Source organism: Stegastes partitus, unplaced genomic scaffold (assembly GCF_000690725.1).
Source record: "Stegastes partitus isolate 25-593 unplaced genomic scaffold, Stegastes_partitus-1.0.2 Scaffold500, whole genome shotgun sequence".
Classification (NCBI taxonomy): domain Eukaryota; kingdom Metazoa; phylum Chordata; class Actinopteri; family Pomacentridae; genus Stegastes; species Stegastes partitus.
In genome coordinates, this window is record NW_007578231.1 from 8,759 (window position 1) to 33,096 (window position 24,338).

The 24,338-nt window shown below is 42.9% G+C and overlaps 2 protein-coding genes across 4 annotated transcripts; both read right to left on the reverse strand.

Annotated features, from left to right (window-relative positions):
- Positions 1 to 3,003: 3,003 nt before the first annotated feature.
- LOC103361368 (androgen receptor) lies at positions 3,004 to 12,399 on the reverse strand. Its single transcript, XM_008287426.1, has 9 exons — positions 10,905 to 12,399; positions 9,756 to 9,892; positions 9,419 to 9,535; positions 8,989 to 9,132; positions 8,660 to 8,866; positions 7,927 to 8,071; positions 6,768 to 6,898; positions 6,463 to 6,614; positions 3,004 to 4,198 (listed from the first exon to the last, which is right to left on the reverse strand). The coding sequence occupies exons 1-9, from the start codon at positions 11,762 to 11,764 to the stop codon at positions 4,034 to 4,036; spliced, it is 2,058 nt and encodes a 685-aa protein (XP_008285648.1). The 5' UTR covers positions 11,765 to 12,399; the 3' UTR covers positions 3,004 to 4,033.
- A 1,101-nt stretch (positions 12,400 to 13,500) lies between these two features.
- LOC103361369 (moesin-like) lies at positions 13,501 to 21,921 on the reverse strand. 3 transcript variants are annotated; one of them, XM_008287428.1, is made up of 14 exons: positions 21,913 to 21,921; positions 20,940 to 21,023; positions 20,765 to 20,860; positions 20,498 to 20,620; positions 20,055 to 20,206; positions 19,875 to 19,958; positions 19,656 to 19,802; positions 18,626 to 18,722; positions 17,810 to 17,973; positions 17,543 to 17,673; positions 17,181 to 17,341; positions 16,640 to 16,732; positions 15,852 to 16,085; positions 13,501 to 14,124 (listed from the first exon to the last, which is right to left on the reverse strand). In XM_008287428.1, exons 1-14 carry the CDS (start codon positions 21,919 to 21,921, stop codon positions 13,960 to 13,962), a joined length of 1,740 nt encoding a protein of 579 aa, XP_008285650.1. In that variant the 3' UTR covers positions 13,501 to 13,959. The 3 variants fall into 3 exon arrangements, with proteins under 3 accessions (XP_008285650.1, XP_008285649.1, XP_008285651.1); XM_008287427.1 differs by lacking the exon at positions 21,913 to 21,921 and having other exon boundaries at positions 20,940 to 21,085; XM_008287429.1 differs by lacking the exons at positions 20,055 to 20,206; positions 20,498 to 20,620; positions 20,765 to 20,860; positions 21,913 to 21,921 and having other exon boundaries at positions 20,940 to 20,998.
- Positions 21,922 to 24,338: the final 2,417 nt, after the last annotated feature.

Consider the following 24,338-nt stretch of genomic DNA (forward strand, 5'->3'; position numbering starts at 1 on the left):
TTGGAGAGACACGGCCAAATGTATAGATTTACAATTCCACACTCAAGTTCCCCACCATGTTTTAATGCATCATAAACACTTGGTGTTTTTTGGTCTCTGTTCCAATAAAAACAGAGCGCGCGGGGGTGTAATATCTGGAGCTGGGGGAAATTAAAGCTGAAGTTCCTCTCCTCCTCGGTGCACTCCCCGCTCACACGCACACTTGCACACACACACACAAACACATGCACACGGTTAATCAGCAGCCCAGAGAGAAATCTAAGACCACATCTACACCCAGTGGAGGGAACCTGATACAACCACATCTTCTCCCCCTTCCCACATTCCCCTCTTTCTCTTAATCATCAACACACATGCTCCTGCTGATAAATTAGACGCAAGGTTCAGTATGATTAACTAAAGTTAATGAAGACTGAAAGTGATCTCAAACAAGGTAACCGAAGAAGGGAAGTATTTGAGGAAACATCAAGACTGCATTAGAAAACCAGTGGACGCACTTCTTTTTTTTTCCTTCTTTTTTCCATTTCTGCTTCTGCTGCTATTTCCAAAAGTCCTTTCAGTGTGCGGTGACAAACATAACCCTTCTGACTAGTGGAAAAATAAATCATACTTTCAAGTGAAGACAAATGCCTTATCCGCTGGGAGTAGCCGCAGGCTATAGTCATAATGGCCTCTCTTTCTCTCTCTTTCTGCCTCCCTTCCTCTCTCTATTTCTTTTTCTCTCAAGGCAGGGAGTTTCCCTGAACTAGTTTTAAATGTCCACACAAACCAACCTTACGCAGCATAAAGCTGGTTCGGGGCAGATCAGTAGCTACATCCTCTTTAAAACTTATTTATGATGAACTCCAGGAAGGTGAGAAGTGCTTTAGGCCCTGGAGGCAAAACTGCTGCTCAGCTGTTTTTTTTTGTTTTTTTTTTTGAGCGAACAACAGAATACTCATCAGTCACATCTTTAACCATCAAAACACAGTTATGCCGAACACACGGGACAAGCTCATTTTTCATGTCTGATCTTGTTTCGGAGACACAAAATCATGGATTTCCTAACACTGCAGAAGCCAGCGCGGCGGGCCCGACTCGGGGCTTGGCTCGGCTCGGAGGGCAGACCAGCTGCAGAAGTCTGTCTCCTCTCCTCTCTCCCTTCCTCGGCTCTCAGTGCTATCAGGTTGCCACTCCTCCTCCTTCAGCCCATTACACAGGCCTCTTTATGCTGCGCTAAAAGCTGCTCATGTTCAAACACTCCTGGGAAAAGCTCCTTAAAACATGTCAGGATGAGAGGCCCTGTCTGGTAAAATATTAATAGGAAGTTAATTGGTTGTTAATGGACTGGTGCTTGGGTAGGAATCACCCTCCATTAGATAGGCCACCGAAACACCCCATTTAGGGGTGTCATCTTACCACCTCCGCAATCTAATTGGTTTCCGGTCACTGTACCCGTGAGCTGCGGTAACCTGGTGTTAAACACATTATTGCTTAAGTTTTATGTAAGGTCCGGCCAGAAGCACAGTCCTGCGTGTTAACCATATATTCCCTGTGATTTTAGTATTATGGGTGTTCAGTTACTTCGGGGGTCAAGGTTTAACTATCTCCACTTCTCTTTTAATTGTGCACTGTTTTCCTCCGTGTCGTCCTCTCCCATCCTCTCTCAAGCTCTAACTCATTCCCTGTGCTGATCTTTCCTTCATCTACACATAAGGAAATAGTTTATACTTTTGTTGTCTGTGGCCAGAGTGACTGCGCTTTCCTGCGGTCGCCGTTACCCAACAGTAAAAAAAAAAAAAAAAAAAATCCCTCCTCTGCTACAGTAGACATGTAATATTGATGCAGAGCAGACTCGGAGAACTACAGAAATCAAATGGAATCTCAACTAAGTTCAAATGTCGACATCAACACATACATTTTTGATCATCGCGAAACCCTTACGAGACGCCATTCGTTTTAAAAGGAAGCCACAGGGGCATGTGTAGCGAGGAATATATTTAGAAATAAGTGATATTTCAGCATGTCTTTCGATGCCGGCTCCGTTCAGCTCCGATTCATTTATGAGAGGGACAAATACTTGTTGAAAGAGGTTTGTTCAGGAAATGGGACTTAAAATGGCGGTAGAGGTTACCCAGACAGACTGGGCTTTTTTCTTTTTTCTTTTATAGATCGGGCTTTTAAATGCATCATGTATCTAAAATAAGGCAGCTCTTAAAGTAATGTCATTTTCCTTTGAGGCCTGCAGACAATTGTAAAAAAACAAGAAAAAACAAAATCAATACTACTCCTCTACTTTTTCTTGATAAAAAAGATTCTGTTGTGAATTACCGTAATATATACCAATAATATGGAGATCTTATTTCCAAATTATACATTAGGTTAAATATGTGTTATTCAATCCCAAACCATGCTTTTTTAATGCATTCTTTATTTACTGTTACCCTTTAATGCACTTTAAGCCCACTCGTGACTCGGATTATTTAATGGTAACATCGAGTGCATCCGTGTCCAATTACATTACCAACTAAATGTCAATGGATCCAACAGATGTTGTCCTACCACCTTATTGCTTGAGTTTCACTGAAACCCGTGCAGGAACCTCAGCCACCACTAGATGGTATTCAAACACAGGTATCAATTTCAGATCAGCAGCCGTCGGTGTTTCTAACAGGATAAATGGCTGGGATATATCAGCCAGGCCTCCTACTACGACCACCTCTGTGATGTGTTCTGGTTTCCAACTGTGATCTTTTATCTGGCTGGGTGGACAGCGTGATAATCCTGAGTGCCGGTAATGCAGTAGTAGAGAAGGCTCGCCCCGTGTGATGTTTTCTAAAGCCGGTCCAGCCAGCTGAACACATCACAGGCTGAAATTAATCTATCAGGCCGAGAAAAAGAAAAAAAACACCCAGGGATATTACTGTATTATAATTAACATGCACTCAAAGGAGACCGCGCTGTAATAGGATTTCAACTCTGTCATCGCTGTAAAAAAAACCAACAGGCACACACTCATGCTTGCGTTTTATTTCATTTTATTAAGCTGTAAATGTTGCGACAAAATGAGCAGATTCTTTAAACTGGACTTCAGCAAAAACCGTTATAAGCTACGACCAGTACACGGTGGCACACGACAAAGCATTAGCAAAGAACACTTTTAAGAAACTGTAGAAAAGTTACAACAGTATGAAATGTCCACTCTGGAAAAAATTGTACTTGAATAACGTTTGGCACTCAAAAACCTCTAAAAACAAGTCACCCTCGGCGTCAGTCGACAAATGAGTCACTGGCGCATTTTGTCCAATTTCTTTCCTCGTTGCTTCTGGGGTGACCTCTGGACATCAAAAATTCATAAATATACATATGAAATTTGCATTACTGCAGTCACTTGCACTTTAGGAGTGTGTTTTATTTTGACAACACATAAACTATTAGTCAAACATTAAATCTAATGGATGACAACAGCTTTCAAAAATGTATTTATATGCCTTCGGGCGAGATAGCTGCGCTTCTTAGCATGCATGCCACAACCATTTATTAACTGTCAATCATCTCAGGCGCGCACAATAACATTCATTGTGAAAAAAGCTAGTTTAAATGTCATAGCACGGCACACAGACAAGCTATGAGGATGTGAACTCTGCAAATATGTTTTTCTCACTACTGTCGTTACCTCTCAAAATGAAATGTTGCCTGTTGTCAGTGATCAGCATGATGAGCTGAAGCAGGTTTGGCTCGTGGAGAAGGGGAAGTAGGAATGCATGCAAAGTGTTTTAATCAGCGCCAAAGAACTTTTTTTTTTTTATGTGTATGATACAGTGAACAGGCAGTAAGAAGAGCAGAGCAGATGTAATTAGATTACATTTGACTGGAAGAATGTGCCGTCTTCCCTTCTGTTAATAGACACTCATAGCTGCACTGTGCCCACCATGTCAAGACAGGCTTCTTTCACCTCATGAAATCACAAACCCCCTCTCCAGCCAATTCAGCTTTACTAGAAAGAAAACGAAAGGTGTGCACGTTAAGGACGGCTCGCCGAGACTTTCGCCCTCTAGCTCGTGTTGTGGAAAAGGATGGGCTTGACCATTCCAGACAGGATCTTGGGCACGTGAACGCTCACAATCTCCGAGATCATCTCCGGGAAGCTGACGCGCGTCTGCAGGGACTGAGCTTGGATGAAGAGATCGTACGTGAACTGGTGTAACTTCCTCACAACCTGAGACGAAGAGAGAGGCATTACAAAAAAAAAGAAAATCAAGTAAGTTATTGGCAAAAAAAGATATTACACATGGTGGGGAAGAAAAAAAACAAAAAAAAACGAAGGCTGTCTTTTGACACAAGACTTAAGAGGTGGGTTTAAAAGATATCACGTATTTTGACACTCTAAGCTCCACAGAGCGGGTAAAGCCGAAGGGGTCTGAGTTGCAAAGGCTTGATGAACGCTGGTCTCCTGCCTAGAGGGGCCCTGCCAGACAATCTCGGAGTGCCTTCCAGCTCGTACGGCACACAGCTGAGCATTTAAGGGTAAATCCACAGTGAAAGACGTGACGCAGAAGCTGCCGCAGCTCAGTCGGAGGTCACCTCGTAGCGTGCCGCTCCTCCGGTCACGGCCATACCTATGATGTCAGGGGGGGCTTTGGTCGAAAATGAATGGTTCTCAAATGATATTAAAAGTTCTAAAGGCATCACAGCGAAGGCTCTACACCCCCTAGTGGTTGCACACCTGCTGAGAATCCCCATTATACTTGTACGTGCGGTTTTAGCCCAATACAGTATTAAACTATTAACTATAAACATTGTGATTACTAAAATCTTTTTAAAAGGTTTTGCATTCACCTGTGCAAATATAATCAGTTTCCCCGGGCCTTCTCAAACCTCAATAATGATGATATGAGCGATAATTAGTGATGCACAATATTGGATTTTTGCCAATATCTGATACGCCAAAATTTTCTAAGTCACTTTGGCCGATTGCCAAATATATGCACATATTTTTCCAGCTAATTGCGGAGAACATCAGGGCTCTTCTGTAATGGAATTAACATATTATTATGCCTACTCATGTCGTGATGGCCCGCTGGCAGGTGCAGACATAAAATACAATGGTTTTCAAATGCACACATCAGAATAAACTGCTTTAAGTGACACGTTAAACATTTTATATACATTTTTATGGCGCCGTTTTAAACAAAATTCTTAACTCTTAGCCAGGCAGGTGTTATCCGCTTGTTAATGTTCATTTCATTTTAAAGCCCTTATCTGTACCACCTCGTGATAAATATCCCCTCGCAAGGCTCACAGCTCGGTCCGACGTGTGTGTGTATGTTTTAAAAATAAAAATAAGGTTTCACGGCTTCATTTATTTCTGCTTTTACTGACTTTTCATTAATCTTGGCTACATGCCCACATGCTACGTGCCCGGAAGATTGAGCAAAAATAATGATGCAGCAAATGGATGATGAAAAAACACGCACTATGACCCTGTAATCTGTCAACACATACATAGGCACATCTCACCAATCTGCCTTCGTGTGAGTATATGTGTTTACATTTACAACTCCATTATATGCAAATGCAAAAAATCCCCGTGTTAGACTACTTTTCAGGGGGTATTAATCACGCCATTCACCTCATGGCTTTGAAACAGCAGAAGTCTGATGGTTTTGTTCTTTTAAGGTATTTGACTGTCAGTCTTGTTAGCCTGATAGGGAGGAAGTAATTAGCTTATTCAGAGCTGACTGTACTAATAAAACAAAGGGATGTAGTATTATTCCAACAACACGTCATTTTATAGTTTAAATAGTAAAAGACGGAGCAAAAACAGCCCTTTTATTGGTTTAATTTGTGTGGGATATTATCAGGACAAATCTGCTCAGGAGCCTCCCCCTGTTATTTTTCTCCAGAGGAGGACAAAGCACACAAAATGCCACTCTGAGCACTTCCAGTATGGCAAAACTCATGTTAAAAATAATACCTGAAAACACACACACACACAGCAGATAAAATAAACAGCAGGTGTTGGACTCCATCGCCTGCAGGTGGAAGCAGTACAGAGAAGCTGAAACAGGAGTCATATCACACAAAAACCGGAGGTGCATCTCAGGTTGTTACAAAAATAAATAAAAAAACGTAAGGAACGACTTCTGTCAGGATGATATAGTTTGTAGAAGTCTGTCCGCAGAGGAATAAAAATCAAGTATTGCTTAAATTTTAAATATAATGTTTGATAGACTCAGCTGAGCTAATCCACCCATGAAATTATCAAAAAAAAATCTTGCCTGGTTAGTTAATAATAAATAAGCTGCCACTGTATTGCCTTTAAGGCAAATACAATGTTTGTGTACTTGGGAGGTGCACTTTGATCTACATTATTTTCTGCTCAAGTGGCTCCGTGACAAAAACTAAAATGACATTTATAGGAAAGTTCAGAGTCACACTACGGTGTGTTTTTCCTATGTGAGATGGAGTTGTGCGTATTACCGACTGGAGGTAGTCCAGCAGCTGCGTGAGCTGAAACAGTCTCTGCGTACGGGTGGTCTCCCCACGGTGGCTGGCCAAGCGGTCCAGCTCCTTGATGTAGGAGGTCCGCAGTTCATCAAAACAGCGCTGGCTCTTCAGGCCCTCCACTGGCACTGTGACCACAAAGCCAGAACACAACAATAACTCTCGTGGACTTTATCCATCCCATCAATTCTCTGAAGTATGGCTGTGCTCGACTGTAGTCATATTTCACTTGGTGAGTTGACATTCAAGTTATTATTCAGACATGGAGCGAGCTGACTCACTGATGCTGAAGAGGACCAGGGCCTTCATGCAGAGGAACTCCTCCTGGGTAATCTTCAGCATGCAGAACCTCTGGGAGAGCAGCTTCATCCTCACACAGTGTTCATACATACTGGATACTTCCATCCGCTGGCTGTGAGGAAGGGTCAGGGGAAAAAAAAAAACAGCATGAGAGGGGAAGAAGGAGCACAAGGTGCAACAAAAGAAGAAGTGTGAAGGCAGGAGAGGGTCAGGCAGAGAGAAATAAAGAAAGGAGAGAAGACAATTAATGGTCGCAGAGACGAGAGTGGAGGGGGAAAAAAAAGAAAAAGAAGAAAAAGCAGCAGAGGTGAGAAAAAAATGAGTTGGATGGATAATGGAAAAAGAGAACGACAGAGAGGCAGAGAAAAATGAGGGTCAGCAACAAGGGCAGGCGTATCCATTACCATGCAGGTCAGAAACAGCCCAATAGAGTGACAGAGGTCTAATGCAGACGGAGTGAGTGTTTTGCTAATGTTGCACAAAACACCAGCCAAATTGAAAGCTGCTCTAAGGGCCTGCGACTGACTTAAGCATTCTGAGCGACACCCGCTCTCGATGCGACAATTTCACCAATAAGAGGTGGCGGAATTGTTTTTCTATATTTCACATACAGTGATTTGTGACACAAACTCTGCGTTAAGTTTCTGAAAGAAGAGATTCCGGCAGCGGTCGGGAAGTTTTGCGGCGCAAATCAGAACTTGTCAGAGTGACTGGAGGAGCGTCTCGGTGCCGGAGCAGTTCTCGGGGACTGACGTCGGTGAAGATGAAACGGAATAAATCATCTGAGGGTGATCCCTCTGCGGCCACGTGTGTCAGACGCGAAGGAAAAACGGCAAGAACACAACGCCCTTGTTTACCATCTCGTCTAATGCCTGGTCGTTCAGTCTTCCTCTGAAGCTCGTATTCTCTTGTGCCTTACTTTCCAGTCGTGATGACAGGTGAAATCTAATGATATTCCCACAACCGGTGATTATAACACTTGATTAAGCCCGAAAAAAACTTTCTTCTTTCTTTTTCTTGTTTGATAAAGACACATTGTCAGGTTTGTCAGGGAACTTTCTGTGACTCCAAAAAATTTGTTAGATTTTGAAAAATATATATATATACACAGAGTAAAGTAGAGTATTGGTCGTGACTTACTCATTAAAGACCAGATCTGGAGCAAAGTACAGCATGGAGCTGTTAGTTAGGGTGTAGGACCTCCAGCCCAAAGCGAACACCATCACCCCCATCCACGACAACTGAATTACTGACATCTGATCATCCACGTGCAGGTCGCGAAACCCTGTAAACATCACTCATTTTCATCAAATGCACAAGTGATGAAACATGATTTAAAAAAAATAACCCTTTTCAGCTCTGAAATGAATGAAAGTAGAGAGTAATAGCAGCATAGATGCAGTGCTGGCCATTTTCTGCCCTACATTCTTGGTTTACATATGAACATATCCCCCTCTAGTGGCTAATATTTGAAAAGGCCGGTTTGCGTTGCACAGGATTGGCTGCTCCTGCGTGAAACTGGCACATAATTCTGGCAAGGTCTGTTATCTTCTGGCCAAGATCTTGAGACCTTGCCCAGTGCTAAGAGAAACTATATATGCTTCTTGATAGCTTTATCGCTCATCTAAATTAGAGTAAACTGTGAGCTACACAAATTGTGCTCCCCTCTCCTTGATCCTTTAGCCTCTCCGAGTGCCATCGGATTGTTGCTGCTGACAAGTCTGACCTTGGAGCGTTTTTGTTTGGCCTGTAGTATAAATGGTTTGTCTGGAAATGCACCAAAACCTGAAACTATGACAGCAAATTCAGCGCAACATGGCCTTTTGCAGGAACACCTACTGGCAGCAGGTGACCTTGGCCCGAACCGGTTTACCTGGTATCGCCTTGGCCCAGCGCACCACTGTTACCAGCTGCCTTTCCCCCAGTTCGTTGAGGCTGGTGAGCAAGGATGCGGGGCTGTCCGGCTGGGCGGGGTCGTGTCCGGCGTTCACCACGGCCGGCTCGATGGCCTGCAGGATGCTGAGCAGGGACAGGCAGGAGCGCATCGTCGGGGGGATGCTGAAAACCAGGGCCTGGGACGCTGCGGAGGAGAAACAAAGAATGTCACAGGAACCACAAGAGTAGCACGAAAAGGAAGCAAAAGCGATACTTCATGATGAGTTGGCACGACACTTGAGCTTCTGCTCTGCAAACCGTCGCCACCTTGAGCACTAGCGTATGCATTTCCGGCCTCCAAGACTGCATCTTTCCTCCCTGCCCTCTCCTCTTTCTCCCCATGGCCCCAGGCAGCTGGCTGCTGCTCTTCATCTCCGTTCCTCGTCTGTCCGGCTCCCTTCAGCCTACGACCTGAAAGCGACCACAGACAAATCAAAAAGCACAGCAGATTGTTTTTAATTTCAACAAATGCAGCTTTACTTATCAAGGAGCTGCTCCTTATTATAACTATGTGCTTTCTCACTGGCCACCAGTATGAAAGAAAAACCTCATTTGTCAGACTGCATTGGAGCCGGCACCGCTCTGATCCACTGACTGTACGGTATCAGACCACCCTGACCCTATTCTCCAAAACACGCACCACAAATACTTCCTCTTTTCTCTGCCTCTTGTTCTGTTCTCATCTTTAGCTCCTCACCTTTAAGGCTCATTCCCGACATGAAGCACCTCTTTAGGCGACACGAGGCGCAGTTTTTCCTCCTCAGTTTGTCGATGGTGCAGTCGTTCCGGCTGGCACACAAGTGGTTCTGCTTACCTGGAGGCACACAAGAAAAAATCTCGTGGAGGTGAGGTTGGAGGTGGTGGGGGGGTGAGGACAATGCCGAGGCTTCCACTCATAGCAACGATATGTGGGTGTTTACTGATAACAAATAACTCGCCTTCATAATGTCAGGTCACTGTGCCCTGATAGAGCAAGTGGGTGTAAGAAATTAAATCAACGGATGAATAATTGCGTTAGCGTGCGTCACACCCACCTGCAGCGGCCCTCTTGAAGAATACTTTGCAGCTGCCACAGGTGACGGCTCCATAGTGACAACCAGAGGCATCGTCGCCACACACCTGGCACACTCTCCTGTCTGACAGGTACACACCTGGAAAAAAATCATCATGCCTGGACGGACACACAGACACGGACACAGAGGCACAAACATTGTGTTGTTTTAAAGGTTTCAAAAAACATCGAGTGAGGAGCATTTGAAAAGCAGATTTATCCTTCACAGCTCGAAAATCCCCATTTAAGCGTAAGAGCACACAGTCAAACATTCCCATCAGATGTGGGTCATTAGGTCTGTCCTCACACAGTTTTACGACACGTGGGGGCATCGATTCCCTCCATCCAGACTGCTCGTACGCTACACATGTCCTCCCCCCAGCACGACTGATTGCATAACAAGGCAATTTAGATCAACCGAATCTGGGGTTAAAGAACGCCAGAGTTACTCTTTTTTAAGGGAATCAGTAACTGGTTCTAAAACAAATTCCAAACAGAAAAAGCAACAGGTGCTGGATCTCTCCTTTAAAATGACACTGGCACATCCACCCTTATAAAAACACTTTTTTTCCCTTCTTTTTTTAGTTGCTCACAGCAGGATTAAGGACATTTCTAGAAAGTCTGGGACTGAATGAACTTTGACTCACTCTGGCTACATGCTGAAACATCAAGGCCAGCAAGAGCACATGGCGCTATTAGAGCACAAGTGATTTAATGCTGATACTGAGATGCCTCTGCCACTGAGCACAGTTATGATTCTACAATGTATTAGTGCCAAAAACAAACAAACAAACAAACAAAAAAAAGATAATCAGATTTAAGGCATTTTTAGTATGTGTGGTGACATGTAAGCAAAAGTGCCATGATACTCTGAGGGACTTAAAAATCTTGAATGTTTCAGTCTCAGCTCATCACAACACATCTTTAATAATTAAATAAAAAAGGACAAAATGCCACTCTATAGCTCGGTGGGGTTGAAGCATGGTCACTTGACAGGCTGTTCACACTGCGGTACTTCTTTTGTTTCTGATTACAGTGAATGAGTGGTAGGAAAGAATGTATGTGGCACTTCACTGGATGCTCTCCTGACCTGACGCACACGGAAAGCAATCATTAAAAGTCTGTTATTTACCTCAAAGGGCGATCTGTGCAATCCACCCAAACTGAAGGCTCGGTCTTGATCGTGGAAAAAGTGGTTTGCCCTTGAGAAACTGCGCCGGGGTAACTTTCCACTTGGCCGTACCCTTGTGCCATCGCCGCTCGCATGCCACCTTTGCCACCCTGCTCGCCAGCGCTGTACCAGACACAGCGGCATTCGTGCCTGGATCCGAGGGACGTTTGCCCACAATTACAATATTTACACAAGAAATTATGTCCGCCGGATCCGCTTCTCTGCGGCTCTGAGCGGTCTCCGTATGCGCGCTCATTTGCGCACCACACACCCGGGGCATCTTTGTACAAGCTCGGGCTGGCAGACCAGGCTGGATACGGCTTCAAAGGCGGGACCTCGTTCACCTGTTCGGGCGCGGGCAGCTCCGCCATGAACACGTTTGACTCCTTGCCAACGTATCTGGATATCACCGAACCGCGCGTCAAATTTTGCGCGCTGTCCACGTCTCCCGATCGGAACAGATCCATGCAGCTCACCTGCTGTATGCCCTGGCACACTTCTCCAAAGTCATCCTCTCGGAGGCTGCTGTCGCGCACAACCAGCCTGCCGCCCTCTGAGTTCATGTTCCCAGCCACTCCTAACTCCGGCGCTCCTCGGGAACTACTTCCCACAGCGGGGTCGCAGTCGGCGTACGCGCTGCTGGAGCACTGGTTCATGTTGCTGAGCGGAGAAGACACCGAATCCAAACCCAAAGACACCGACACTGCCTTGCTGAGCTCAGTGGTCGGGCACGCGTAGGTATCAGCGGGATCCAGCTCATTCATTATTAAAGAGTTTGATGCTTCTCCTTGTCTGTCGGACGCGCTCGGGTGAAAGGCCATGTTCAGCTCGCGTCCTTGGAGTTGCAGCGGTGCGCAGGGTGCACGGAGAACACGCTAAACAACACTTTCCGGGCGAGAAAACGCCTACCCAATGAGACTCTGCTCATATGTCTCGGCGGATGGGGAATTCAGATCAGTCGTCGACGTAGGTTGCTACAAGGAAGGGACGTCCCGCCGATCCACGAATGAAGAGCTGGTGAACTTTTGACAAAGTAGACTAACCGTTTCCAGCAGCCCAGCTCGTTTCCATGCGCCTGACAGTCACCTCCCGAGTCACCGCTACAAACCGCGATGACAGGACTTTGAACTCTGGCCCCAGCTGGCCGGTTTGTTTAGGCAGCAGCCACCTAATGTAACTTATTATCCCAATTTGAAAGCCGGAGGAGCGCCTGTCGTTGTTTGGGTGCGAAAGTAACCAAGTCTCGCGAGAATTGCTGCTGCCATGTTTCTCAGCAACACCCTCAGTGATAGCAGTCGTCAGAATAAATGAATATATATGTATATATACCTCGTTATTACTTTGGATTAAGTTTTACACATATATAAATGTTTATTCCTCATGAACCCAGACATCTGTAGATATCAGCTTAAATAAAAATACATTCCCTGCACAGTTGCTGATTTTTGAGTAAATACAAATGGAGTAAAAATATGCATATTTAACCAACTATAGGTGGCCAGTAAAGAATCTGAGAGTCACACTGCACTTTAAAGCATTAGCTTAGATTTCTGTGAAGGTCTACGGTTGGGTGGGACACATTAAGCATGGGACTTGGGCAGCCTTCCTCCGAAATCTGGAGCTCAAAGCACTAAAATTCCACATTTTGGTGAATTTTTACGCACAATTTTGTTCCTTTTCTGTATCTGTTTATAATGGAAATGTATTTATGTGAAGGAAACACCACACAATATGAAATATAATGGAATATGATGCAGTATATATAATACTATCCCTCCTGATTCAGCACACATAAAGACATGATTTACTCCTCTGTCGTCTTTTGTCTTTTGTTTGGGGGCAGTTACCTCTTTAAATGTGCATTTGGCACCTCTTCACATCAATGACAAATCATTTTAAATTAATTTATGAACCCCTGAACTAAAGATGAATGGAATTTCATCCTTCTGCACCATCAATATTGTACATACACTGTACATAATCTTTGTGTAGTTTTTTTTTGTACATTTATTATTTGTCTACCTCGGCATTAAGATGGACGTATCTTTTCCATCCTCCCAACCCTGTAATCTACGGCTATATTTTAACGTGTCCGTTTTCGAAAAGCACGTGATAAATCAGCAACAAGAGAATGACACAGTGAAAGTCTACAAACTACAAAAACCTGGAACAATCTAAACAAAATCAATCAAATTTCTATCATCTTTCACATATTTCCTTCTGTTAAAAAGAAAATCTAATAAAGAAGACGTGCTGGCTGAAGAGTGAGGGGTTGATTCTAGATACCTTCATGTGAAGAAACACAGCAGAAGTGCAGTGATTTGAGATGAAGTTGCGGATTACAGAATAAACCAGCGGCAATGTAGCGTTTCTGTTTATCTATATTAGATAAACAGGCGTGCATCAGAAAGTGATAACTGGGAGCAGACTGCCTCATAAAGCGCACTGAAGGTGATGCTTATTCATTCATATGGAACCTGACGCACCCACAGCAGACCGATTGTGTTTTTGTGGTTTTTTTTTTATTTCCGAGATAAAGAATAGAGAATTTCACATCTAGTTGGAATAATAACAATTGCCTTAAATGTCATTGCTTCAATTAATCAACATTGATAAAGTCTTCCATATGGCATATTGAAATTGCAATTGTGTCTAATCAGATTGACAACCCTTTTTTTATTTTATTTTAATAAAAACAAAAAAAAAAAAGAGCAATGATGATAATTAGTATTATTTGTTTGCAACACTAGACTAGACTGGGAGTGTTTGGTTTTTGTTTTTGTGAAATTAAAAATGTATTTCCAAGGACAGTTTTCTTTTTCTCAGCGGTGACTTGTTTACTAATGAAATGAAAATCATAAACTTTAGAGACATCAGAGCACAATATCATTTGTTGTCACATTCAAACAGTTAGGTGTTAAGTTAATTTACTAGTTATGCGATAATCTGCGCTTTCCTAAAATCTCTAAATGTGTCCAATCCATCATCTAGCGCGGGGCCGAGCGTGGACTCTCTCTCACATGGACTCAAATTCATCAATGCGTTGTTTAGTGTTGCCCTGACGAATCTGACGCAGGGTCTTGTATTTGTCGCGGCCCGCCTTCACATTCTCAGCATGGATCAGGTCATTGGGGGTCTTTTTGCTCTCGTCTACGGCTGCAGCCAGCTCAGTGCTCAGGAACTGAAAGAGAACACAAACACACAGTGAATACAATCCTCTTACCTGAGACTGGGAGACTATTCAGAAGCCTTACCCCTCTCCCCTATACTCCCCTCAATCCCATCTGAAAACACTCCATTGTCCATAGTTATTATGTCCATTTTTGTGCTGAAACGTCTGTACAGCATCACATCTGGTTTTGGCTCTGAGATAGAGACCGAGGACGAGATTTGCAACTTGAATGGAACCAAAAGAATGATAATGTACCAATGTAACAATGTTTAATTATGCAAAGTGCACTTAGTTCTGGTGAAACATAATTTTGGAGCTAATTAGGCTGCCATCTTTACAGAAAAACCAAATCCTCTATATGACTATGTCAACAAATGGCTCGGAAAATGTAACAAGACACGTTGAAACGAAAGCAGCAGAAATGTGGTTTTCAGATTACAGACTGCAGGCGATGGAACAAGGACGTAGCAACCAGATCGTAAGACAAAGGTCACTCAGCCACATACGCTGGCTCTCACTCAGCCTACATATATTAGAAATGAAACCACTTTTTCAGTAATTACCTTTCAAAACACAATGAAGACAGAAAGCGTTAGGCCACATTTTATTGAAATAAAACAAGGCCCTGTAAGGCTGGACTTGCACTCACAGCGGCAGTGCTTTTAGCGACGTGCTACCATGCTAATAACAATTGTGGCAAGCCATCCGGCAATTGTTGATACATACAAATGGGTGACAAATTGAAGGAAAGCCAACATAAAGTGTCTCAATAGGGTGTTATTCCACCATGTGATGACAGAACAGCTTCAGTGCTCTTTGGCATTGATGCTCCAAGTCTCTGGAAACTCTACTGGAGGGACGAACACCATTTTTTTTCCCCCAAAAGATGCTCCCTCATTTGGTGCTTTGATGATAGTAAAAGCACAAAATTGTTCGAAAGCTCCTATAGGTCTTCAGCTGGCTTAGATCTATTGACTGCGAAAGGCCATAGCAAATGATTCACATCGTTTTTATAGAACTCAAACCTTTCAGTGACCCCTCGTGCCCTACGGACGGGGTCATCGACATGCAGGAAGACAGCACTGGCACCAGGGTAGGACTGTTTTATCATAGCATAAAGGTACAACTTTGTATTGATGTGCTGCGACCCTTCCCTCTGCGGGGTCAAGTGGACCCACTCCTATGGTTGCACAACAAAGCCCCTGGATGTCCTTACTGTGTGGATCAGGGGTTCAGATTTTTGCTTTAATTTGTTTGGACCGACTGATGAGCAAATAACTGCCATTACCATCCATAAAGTCATGGATCTGAAACTGTATTAGCTTTGGTTGGTGCTGGTGGTGGCTCAGGGGTTAAGGCTTTGGGCTTCTGATCAGAAGGTCGGAGATTCGAGCCTCAGCACCCCTTTAGCAAGGCCCTTTACCCTAATCTGCTACAAGGTTGCTCCAGTGTGCTCTGATATGCATAGACCGCATTTTGTTGTACTCTGGGCAATGATCGACTATCTTTTGAACATTAGAAGAAGAAATGCCCATTCTCTTACTGGCACAGAACTCTTAGAATTGGAGTAGTTTTCAATTTACTTAACATTATTCACAGCATGTAAAGCTTTTCAACTCAAAAATATATAGTAAATTGTGTTCAAGGCTCCAGGATAAGCTCGGAGACTGCTAACCTCTGTCTGAACATGACCCAGGTGTTCAAGAGGACATTAGACTACCGCCACCTAAGCTTACCTTGAGGTTTTTCTGCAGTCTCTGGTTCTTCTGGGCCTCCGTGACTCTCTCCTCCTCGCTGCGATCTCGGACCATGCCTGGAGAAGTCAGCTCAGCGCTGGCCTCCGCGCTGCTCTCGTCCGTCTCATCGTGGTCGTGCATGTGAGTGTGGACCGTGTCCTGGATGTGGACGCCCATCAGTTTAGTCTTCAGCTCCTCTTTGGTTCGCTCCAGATCCGTTTCTACCATCATCGCCTGTCAACACACAGAACTCGGAGTGAGCTCAAGTAGCCTCGTAAATCTGCTCCCACAAATGTGATCATTTGCAGTTTGAAACATGGCACAGTCCACTTAAAAAAATATGTATAAATATCTGTACCACAACACTGAAATAAATTAATTTACTTTTTTACCAATATGTTCAACAAATGGTGATTTCTAAGCCTTGCAACACACACACATTGTTAAAGCAGATATAAGAGCAGCATGAGCAGCACTACTGTGGAGATTATGTGCAAGTTTAACATTGCACTCTGTATTTTTTACGCTGGTTTGGTTTGTACACATTTTCCGTAAACCTTTGTTCAAATTTGAATTTACCTGTTTTGCTTTAGCCAACAATAGCCCCCCAGTGCTGAGGTCTGCTCCACTGTCTGTGCTAATGCAGTGACATGGATAAAATTCAGACAAAATGTACTTGTTTTTGATTGATGCTTCTATTTTAACCACGTCTGGTGTCAGACGTCCATCCCTCTGTTCTCATGTTTGATTCATCCTTTATCTCTCTTTGTCGTGGTTCTTTCATTTACCCTTTTCTGCCATCTTTTAGCCTCTTCGTCCTTTTTCTTCTTGGCGTCTTCCAGCTGGGAGATCTTAGAGGTAAGATCTGCCAGCTCAGTGGCCTATACAATCATGAACACAAATGGAAAGGGAGTTAGAAGTGCTCCTGATCTAAGGTCATTGTGCTCTGTGTGTGCAGGTGCAAGTGTGCCAGAGAGAATAAGTGTGTGTGTGTGTGTGTGTGTCTGTGTGTGCACGTACAATATATGTTTATATGCAGTTCCATGGTGCAGTTTCATGTCTTTTGACTGAAGCTGCTGATGTAAATATTTTTTTTCTCTGATAAAGGGAACATACTATCAAGTAGGATTGTCTAAAATCTAGCAAAATAATAACGTAACTGAACTGAGTTGTTTCTAGTTTTGAGGACTTGATCAGTGAGTCCTTGCCCAAGGAATAATATAATTTGTCTCATCGAGATTTTCAGTGCTTTTGAACAAAATCCGCTCGTGTAATTTATTCTATTCAACTGAAAATGAATGAAAATGAAAACGCGTCGTGCATGAGTACCAGGCTTTCCTGGTTCCTGATCTGGGTTTCAGATTGGTGTAGCAGGGCTGCTTTAGCCTCCACTGCAGCTCTACGGTCCTTGTCCAGGCGCTCTGCCTCCTCCTGAGCAATTGTTCGCTCCTTCTCTAACTCGAGCGCCCTACGGGTCTGCTCCTCCAGCTCTGAAAGAAACACATACGTGTGCACAAAAACACCCAACACACATCCGTCCAACGCACCCAAACACGCCGACATAGGATGAGCTTTACAGTAATCCAGAAATCCAAAATGTTCTTAATACATCAAGCCATTTTTTAAACGTTATTTAACAGAGAAAATAAAGCTGAAGTTAAGAAACATTTGTATTCAGAAAGTTGTCAGACCATCTTGAGCTCTCTTTGTCTGTTCTTCAATCTGTCTCAATCTCTCCATGAGCTCCATGGTCTCACGAGCAATCTTCTCTGTTTCCTTCTCAGCATTTTCTCGCTTTTTTTTCTCACTCTCGAGCAGAGCCCTGACAGGAGAATTGTGCATAAATACACATCTGAGAAAAACTAAAAAACTCCTGACAGTTCTTTCTTAAAGCAGAGAGAACACATTGTAAACTGTAAAAAAAAAAAAAAAAAAAAAAGCCTTCATTATTCCCTTACCTCTCCATTTGCCTCTTGTTCTTCTCCTCCCTGGCTTGGGCCTTCATTTGCTGCACCTCGATGGTGTCAGGTTTACGTCTGCGCATGTACAGGTCATGATTCCCCATGCACAGCGCCAGGATGCGTTTGTTGATGCGAAGACGAGGTACGTAGAAAACAAAGTCCTACAGCAAACAAAAAATCAGCCATCAGCGATTGCCCATGGGCTGATTTATGATGCGCCATTGGCACATCAGATCTGTTCCGTAGCTAAGCATCGGTTTAAAAAACACAAAATGATAGTTTTGTTTCTGAGGATTTCATTAATTTTTCTAAACTCTTGGATGCCTTCCTTAAATCTGTGCATGCAGTCAGAAGGCAAGTTGGACTGAGAGGCTAAACTCATGTTTGTAAATGAGATCAAGTAGCAGCTGCTCTCATTACACTACTCGATGTAATTTATGCATTTGCAAAATTTTCAGCAGTTACAAAAAAAAAAAAAAATGGGATTCTCTCACACCTCCTGTTTACAGCCACCGGGAATAAATATGAATAGGCATATCTCTCAAGACGCATTTGTAGGATCTTAGTTGTGAAAATGTTTTCATAACAACTGCTAATGCTAAGATAATGAGTACTCTAAAAAGTGGAGAATGAACAGCTATTTAATCCCTTCCACAAGCATCCATGAATTGAGTTAAGCTAAGAAAAGCTCTTTGTTCAACATACCATCAAGCTGCACAAAAAGCCATTCTGTTTGTCTGACTTGTGGAAAAAAAAAAGCAAACTTCCCACAAAATAAGCTGCCCTTTAATACGACGTGACATACATACATACCGGAGCTTTCTTGTCAATTGGCTTGATGAGGAACTTCTTGTCATTGAAGGAAATATTTCTTATCTCACTCCAGGGGAATCCAATCTTTGGGGTCATCCTGTTAAATATGCATATAATTGAACATTATAGCATGATTTGTGGTGAATTTAACAGATGTTAATGCGTTGAAAATACAAAATAACTAGACTGGGAGCCTCTAGCAGGTCAGCAGCTTGGTGAGACAGCTGTGCTTGGAACTAAATACTAACATCAGCATGCAAACATTGCTCACAGTGGCAACAAGATGTTCAGCGTTTTCAGTTTAGAATGTTGACATGATAGCATTTGCTAAGAAGAACGAGGACCAAAAGCACAGAGCGGAGGTTATGAGTGGGAATATTGGAGAAACAATAATTGATGAGACATCTCAGAAATGTCAAACCCATAGTGATGCCTGAAAAAAAAGAAACTCCAAAGTTATTGGAATGATTGCCTTGGGACTATGAATGTTTGTAAAGAAATAAAATCATATTAATGTTCCCAGTAGATGCAGTGAATCTACTGACAGATGGCAAACTTCAAATCTAATAAATCTGTCGTGGACATTTTAAAGAGCACCTCCAGTGAAATCTTTTAACATGTTCATATGAGGATTTTTATGTGCCAGAAGTGTGAAATAAACATGATAGCTAAGCATTTACACCTTAGAGATGCAATATGCTAACGGTAGGCTCAAGGATTCAGACTTTCAGGGACTTTTCCACATCGTTATCCTTCCTCAGAATCAATTTCTGGATCACAATCAAATCACTCCAACATCACAACTTGTTATACTGTTGCACAGAGTAGTTTCACAGTGTTTAAACAGAGTTACAGATGAGCTGGTGTGCTCGAGCTGCAGCAAGTGTGAGTGGAAATGGTGTAAAGTTACATCTAAGGCACTTGAGGGTATAGGGAATTATTTTCATGCAAAAAAAAATCTAAATACGTTAATGCACAGAGCTGAGTCGTCAGGGGGGGAGGAAGTCTAGGATCCTGATTTGTGACCTACTTGTCCTTTTTGTCATAGATGTTCAGCCCCAGCGCATCCACTCCCAGCCACAGCTCCGACCCTTTCTTGTTTTTGATGCTGAAATAGTTGACCCCGTACATCTCCAGATCCTGGGCTATCTTCAGGTACTCCACCATCGCGTCCTCTCTGTCACGTAGACAAGTTTAACGAAATGCAGAATATTTTCCTCGCAAAAAGTGCTTCAACACTATACAGTACCTCAGCATTCCTTTGTGCTCTTGGTGCCACACCTGGATTCTTTCCTCCCACTGACTCTTGTTCAGCTTGTGCTGCTCCAAAACCCTGGTTTCATCAGCAAAGAGGACGCGCCAGTTAGAATTCAGATGACAGAAACGGGAAATAAGGTGAACTTCGGTTAATATGCACAGGGTGCTCTACCTCTGTGGCAGCAGCTTCTCTCTTGTGAGGTATCCCGGTACGTGATAGTCTTTCCTGTAGTCTCCATGTTTGACCTGAACCGCGTATGAGGCCAAAAGCACCGCAGTCTCAGGAGGACAGTATATATCATCATTTAGGATGCCTTCTTTCACCTGTAACAGAGGACGAAGGCAGAAATGCTTGTTGCAACAGACGAGTCTGGCATGTTTTGTGATGTTATGCTATGTTGCGTGATGTTAATGTGTCTCACAGGGAGAGAAACCCGGTGATGTTTACCAGAGCACCTTCTTTTTGTAGGTGTGTGTGTGTCTGTGCACATAGTCCCATATGGGAAACCCACCAGGGGCTTTATGTGAGTCACCGTGGAACCCCCACAGCTCGTTAAAACAGGTTCAGCATTTTGTTTTGATTGAGATTCTCCTGTAAATACACTCATCTCCAACCTGCAGGAAGAAGAGGCGCTGCGTTGCCTCCTGGATCAGCTCGTCGGCGACGTCCTCGGGGTAGAACTTGGCCCTGAACTTGATCAACAAAGGGTTGTCCTTCTTCACGTCTTGAGCTGTCACCTGGGATTGACCGCCGACAGCAGAGGGACGCCCGAATGGATAAATATGCACTAATTAGCCTCATATTAGACACAGTAGCATGAGCAAAATCACATCCATGTTTACATCAAGTTAAGCCATCAAGGGATGTAAAGTCGACCTCACCCTCTTGTTCAGCTTCAGCCAGGTGGAGAAGCCTTTGCTGTCCTGATACTGCAGGCCAAAGAACCACGTTTCCCTCAGCCCGATGGTCTTCACTATCTAAACACACGGGCAAAATATAAATTGCAATCACATTTTCGTCTGACAAAGCACCTGCTGATTGTAATGCACAGTGTACCTGGTCAAAAAGCTGTTTGCCAGTTGTGCTGGGCAGAATGGCAAACTCCAGCTCCGCATCCATGGTTGTAACTCGGACATTTATCTGCCAGAGAAAACACTCACACTGAGATACAGGAGGAAAAGCTCCCTGCTGTTCGTTCATCTGTGTCACTGGAGAAGCATCAAGCAGGAGCATACAGAGCAACAACTGGGAGTAAAAAAAAAATAAATAAAAAGAGCAATTCTGCAATAACATCCTTCTTTGAAACAATGCGACATTTCTTGGTTTCTTTTCACAGCAAAATGACCAAAAGAGAGTGTTCCTTACATTCTTCTGTTCAACCAGGAGCATCCAATCGCAAGAGGTTGGTGGGGACTACAATCAAAAAATGAAGCCCACAGTGCATTTTAGACTTAACTGAGAATATGGAGTTCGTTCCATGATGTGTAAGTATTAATGACGGGTCAAAAACAGTGGCACCATACACAGCACATATTCACAGACCAACTTGTGGAACAGGAACAAAAAAAAAAGCAACACAGAGAAAGAAACTGCTCGCTCCATTCCTCGTAAACCTTTCCAAGACGTATTAAACAAAGTCGGCTTCCATTAGTGCCCATTTTAATAATAATAGCACAAATAATAATGTAGTTGTTAGCCTCGCTGAACACCGTGTTTCAATGAATATTTATGAAAACAAGCACAGACAGCTTAAAACTACAATTGTTTGGTTTATATAGGTAATTCAGCAACACTGCAATAAGTCCAGGCACACCAAGGCAACAATTTAGAAACGTTTTTTGCTGCGGGGGGATTATATCTTTATATGTGCTGCAGTAAAAAAAAGAAATACTTCAAACCGAATGTAAGAGCTGCAGATTAATACGTTCACAGAGCAGGTTAACAGAATGCAGTCAAGTTGCAAATTAAATATCTAAACTATATACAAAAGACAGTAAAAAAAATAAGCATATGAACAATAAATACTTACAGTTGACATTTGTATTTTTGTAATCTGTAGCCGAAACACTTCTTCAGAGAGGCGCCTGCAGTAGCCTTTTTCTCTTCAGAGTCATATGAAACTGCTTGCAATACCTACAAGGATTATACTGAGTGAGAATGGGCCATTGTTTTGTTCCCAAGAACTTCTTAGTTAATCCAACGGCAGCTCGGGCCCACACGTTTTAAAGAGGCAGCCTTCACCTTGTGCGAACACTTCTACCTTTTTTTAAAAAAAAAAATTGATTAGGTTTTTGACTGTGTACCAATCACCCACGACGTAGATGTGACTTTTGGCACCCCTGACCTGTTCGTGGAGGGAAACGAATCAAAAGTAAGTCAGCAGCACCTCATGTTCCAGTGGGAATGAAGGTGCCAGCGCATTCCTCTATAATCTAATAATCCTTTCAGTTAATGTTTAAAGCATATGTCGTACTTTAGATGATCCAGAATCCACCGGCGCACCGTCTCGTCGAAACTAAACATGGAGGTTTTAAAGGCTCTTCAATGGAACCCCATTCATTGTACAATTTTAAGACTTTGCTTCTTAAATCTCTCAATGGACGAGCTCCTGACTCTTTTTGTGACATGTTGGTTAGCTGTGCCCCCTCACATCTTCTAAATCGACTCTTTAAATGTTCCCCAGAGTAGACCTAAGATGCGTTCTGTGTCAAGCTTGAAAACAAACCTTAATTCTTTTCTTTGTCTGTTTATGTCTTTTTTTTCATATATCAGACATACACGTTTATGGATTTTTGTATTTTATTTTTTCTTTTTCTTGAAATTCTCTTATTGATTTAAAGCACTTTCAGGTGCACTTGCTGTATGAACTGATCTATAGAAATTGAGCCGCTATTATTTTATAGCTATCTGGGGTTTTAGGTGGAGTAGTGTTTGATTTGTACCACCTGGAAATAAACATTAGTAAGGAAAAATGTTGAATCAGCGTATTCATTCGTTATCTTTTTCCTTGATTTCGAGGGCACTTAGTCTAAAATAGGTACCTTAAAATTATAATTGTAAATATCATCTGCTCTACGAATACATAACTAAATGCACCAGGGACTCTATGTGGTATGATTCAGAAGTACTTCTCGTGAATATTTCTGCTTTGCATTTCTACGATGTACTCCGTTGTATGTCATGTATATAAAGTTTGAGGATTTAGAAACATTTTTAAAACGTGAAACAAACATGATTTTGCTTCCTGGTTCAGCAATCAAACTATAAAATAAATTGTGGAATTGACTTTAACCTCCTTTGCACAACTGTCAGACTCTCTTGTGTTGTGTTCTTCCACCGAAGCAGTGCTCAGATGACACTCGGTGGGATTTGATCAGCGAAAGTGCGAGAAGTCAAATTGTTATTCTGAGCAAAAGAGGTCTTTCTCAGCATCAAATCATGGCTAGATTGAATATATCTGAAGGAGCAGCGAGCGCGCTATCAGAAGATCAATCTACATCTATCCTTGCTCGCTCACTTGATAGAAAAGCAACATCATGAGAAATTCAGAATTTATTTCAGAAAAAAAAAAAAGAATAAATAAACACAAGGCTGTCTAGTAGTGGTCTCAGAGGATGAGCAGTGTCTCTGAACCATCTCTCATGAGGGGAAACGAGGCCAAACACTTTGGGTGGGCTAAAGCATAGCAGCATTTCACATCCAAGTTTGAGATTAGGGGCAGTAACAGAGGGGTGAATGTAATGAGACAGACAGGAGAGGGAATGATATTGCAATGGATTAAACCTACAGCAAAAACACGGTGGTGAGAATATTCAACTGTAGGGACCTTTTGCCTTGTCTGGAGTTGGGTACCTGCACCGAATCGACTCCAGCCTGACCAAGGAGAAGTAGCACTCCATTTGTTAGACTCATGTTATGTTCCATCTGGTTTGCATTTTGCATTTTTTTGTGGGGAAGGGTTCATACTGCAGCAGCATAATGAGCCCAAACACACCTCAGAAGCTTTGAAGAACTACTTCAAGACCAAACAAGGCCAAGGAGCGCTGATTGTCATGGACTTGGCTCCACTGGTACGTACTTAGGGAGAAATGTTCTGCTGGAAACTTGGGGCACAGCCATATTTCTAACAGGTGAACAATGGCTGCAAGTTGATTTACTTGAATAAGCCTCTGATGAGTAGATCAAATCCACCTGAGTGTCATCTGAACATGGCCTTCAAGGGAAGGATACAACTGAAGGAAATCTGACCTTTTGTACAAAGGAGTTGACATGGTCAAAGCAAAAAATATGCTTCGCCTTGATTTGATTTGACTGCTGACCTGGGGACTGTGTAGAATCTTAAATACTTCAACATTTTACATGTCAAAAGCTATCTATCTATCTATCTATCTATCTATCTATCTATCTATCTATCTATCTATCTATCTATCTATCTATCTACGGTGTATACATATA

Coding starts and splice junctions, on each gene's coding strand:
- LOC103361369 (XM_008287427.1), bottom strand. CDS start 21,083: ATGAACGAACAGCAGGGAGCTTTTCCTCCTGTATCTCAGTGTGAGTGT. Junction 17,974..18,625: donor CAATTGACAAGAAAGCTCCG/GTATGTATGTAT, acceptor TGTTTGCTGTAG/GACTTTGTTTTCTACGTACC. Junction 17,674..17,809: donor AACAAGAGGCAAATGGAGAG/GTAAGGGAATAA, acceptor TTCTCCTGTCAG/GGCTCTGCTCGAGAGTGAGA.
- LOC103361368 (XM_008287426.1), bottom strand. CDS start 11,764: ATGGCCTTTCACCCGAGCGCGTCCGACAGACAAGGAGAAGCATCAAAC. Junction 9,133..9,418: donor GTCGGGAATGAGCCTTAAAG/GTGAGGAGCTAA, acceptor GGTCGCTTTCAG/GTCGTAGGCTGAAGGGAGCC. Junction 8,867..8,988: donor TGCATACGCTAGTGCTCAAG/GTGGCGACGGTT, acceptor TCTCCTCCGCAG/CGTCCCAGGCCCTGGTTTTC.